Source organism: Austrofundulus limnaeus, unplaced genomic scaffold, assembly GCF_001266775.1.
Source record: "Austrofundulus limnaeus strain Quisiro unplaced genomic scaffold, Austrofundulus_limnaeus-1.0 Scaffold56, whole genome shotgun sequence".
Taxonomy (NCBI): domain Eukaryota; kingdom Metazoa; phylum Chordata; class Actinopteri; order Cyprinodontiformes; family Rivulidae; genus Austrofundulus; species Austrofundulus limnaeus.
This window is the reverse complement of record NW_013952458.1, coordinates 559,905-561,771: the sequence shown is the minus strand read 5'-3', so window position 1 is coordinate 561,771 and position 1,867 is coordinate 559,905. Positions and strand designations below refer to the sequence as shown.

The 1,867-nt window shown below is 39.0% G+C and overlaps 1 protein-coding gene across 5 annotated transcripts in view; it reads left to right on the top strand.

Annotated features, from left to right (window-relative positions):
- The window catches only part of LOC106518120 (myocyte-specific enhancer factor 2D homolog), a gene marked incomplete in the record, with an annotated part of 40,280 nt that overhangs the window by 16,747 nt on the left and 21,666 nt on the right, over positions 1 to 1,867 (top strand). For all 5 annotated transcript variants that reach the window (XM_014009238.1, XM_014009235.1, XM_014009237.1 and 2 more), the window contains 1 exon segment: positions 187 to 400. In XM_014009238.1, the coding sequence (XP_013864692.1) occupies positions 187 to 400 (214 nt within the window).

Here is a 1,867-nt window from a genome sequence, read left to right as displayed (position 1 = left end):
GGCTTCAGCCAGGACACGCAGGGGCGTGGTTCCCATACATGATGTTGTACCGAGTGAATTGACTGAAAGGGAACTAATAAAAAGTTTAAAGATGTATGGGAAAAGATTGTTTTTGTTTTGATTGTTCCAGAGTTAATTAAGAATACATTTTATTCTTATTTAAAATATATTTTTATGATCTTATAGCAGACTGCTGCTCAGCCCCAGGCGTTCATGCCGGTCACGGTCCAGGCAACCAATCAGGGCACGCTGCAATTCACTAATCCTGGCAACGCACTGGTAACTACCTCCTACGTCACGTCATCGCCGCTCACAGATACCCACCTCCTATCGCCGCAGCAACCGGCTCTCCAGAGAAATACGGTGTCACCTGGGTTGCCACAGCGACCAGCCAGTGCAGGTGAGCAAGTGACGAGACATAACTCGACAGAGCAAATATATTTTTATCCATCATTACCGTTCATGTGGTCACATAACACAATAACCACCCTCGTTAGCGTTGATGCTAATTGTTGGTCAGCAGTTTTTTACGTTATTTTAAGCATTTTATTGGAATGAAAAGTGTTTATGTAAAACAAGCCATAGTCACTTCAGTTTTAAGGTAATTTAAATGCATCAATAAGTGTTTTGTATCACTAAAATTGTTGTGTATGGTAAATATTTTATACTTAAATAAATAGATTTTGTTTTCTGAGCATAATTACTGTTTTTTTTTTATTTCTGTACCTCATTTTCCTCCTCCTGATACTCATATTTTTTAAGAACATGAAAGTATTTAGTGTTTTTTTTAACCCATAACAAACCTAAGAGGCCAATCCCATCATCATAAAGAGGGATGGAGATTAAACTCTGTGTGTTTCAGCTCAGTGTTGTCATTTAGTTGTTGTCGTCAGCCTGTTTTGATCCCCCCCTTCGTTTCTGTGTGGGTGTGTTGCGGTGAAACACACAAACACGGGGGCAGCAGAATAGAAAAAACATGTGAAGTGAAAACAACTTCACTCAGGCTGACAGATAGTCATCTTAACTGAATTAAAGCTTCCAAACGGGCTCCAACGCATGAAACTCCAGTACCATCAAAGAGTTTTTGAGCTATATGTAGATTTTTTTAAGTGACTTTCTTCCTGCTGATCCACTCAAACAGAACCTTCTGTGTTTTAGACCCACACTGGATTTCCTTCCTCTATGTAACACAGCTCATACTTTGACAGTGCAGCAGGCTGGGCTCCCGTCCAGAACAACACTTTGTGTTGAGCTTACAGATGCTAAATGAAAACTGGAGTGTGCTGCGAGCTAATTGGGAGGAGGGAAATGTTGCTGTTGTGAAGAATTATTCATACTTGGTTATTTAATTATCTGCATTTTATATGTGCCAGGGTTCTGACTTTGAGGAACTGTTTTGCCACTAGAATGACTTTGATTAAAAACCGGAAACCCTGACTTGTAGTTTTGGTTACCTAATTGACTTGTGTGTAAATAATATGACCCATTAATTTATTTATAGATGGTATAAACACACAACATGATCAAAACCTGGATTTGCTCAAATCTTGAGATATTTGTCATCTATAGACAGTTATGACTTCATGTACCGTATTTATTCAAGTATAATACGTAAAATTTAATCCATAAAATCATCCATAAAGTTGGGAGGTAGTACTATACTCGGATAAATATTTTTACTTATGTATTTTAACCAAAAATATCGGCTTCATTCACAAAATGCCTGAGTCCGGAAATGAGACCACGACGTAAAAAGCAGCTGAAGCGAGCTTACCTCTGACACTCCGTCGTGATTCAGAGCGAGATAATAACAGATCCAGGCAGACGACATGATGTGAAAAAAGGAGGAAAAAAGCAGTCCTGCACC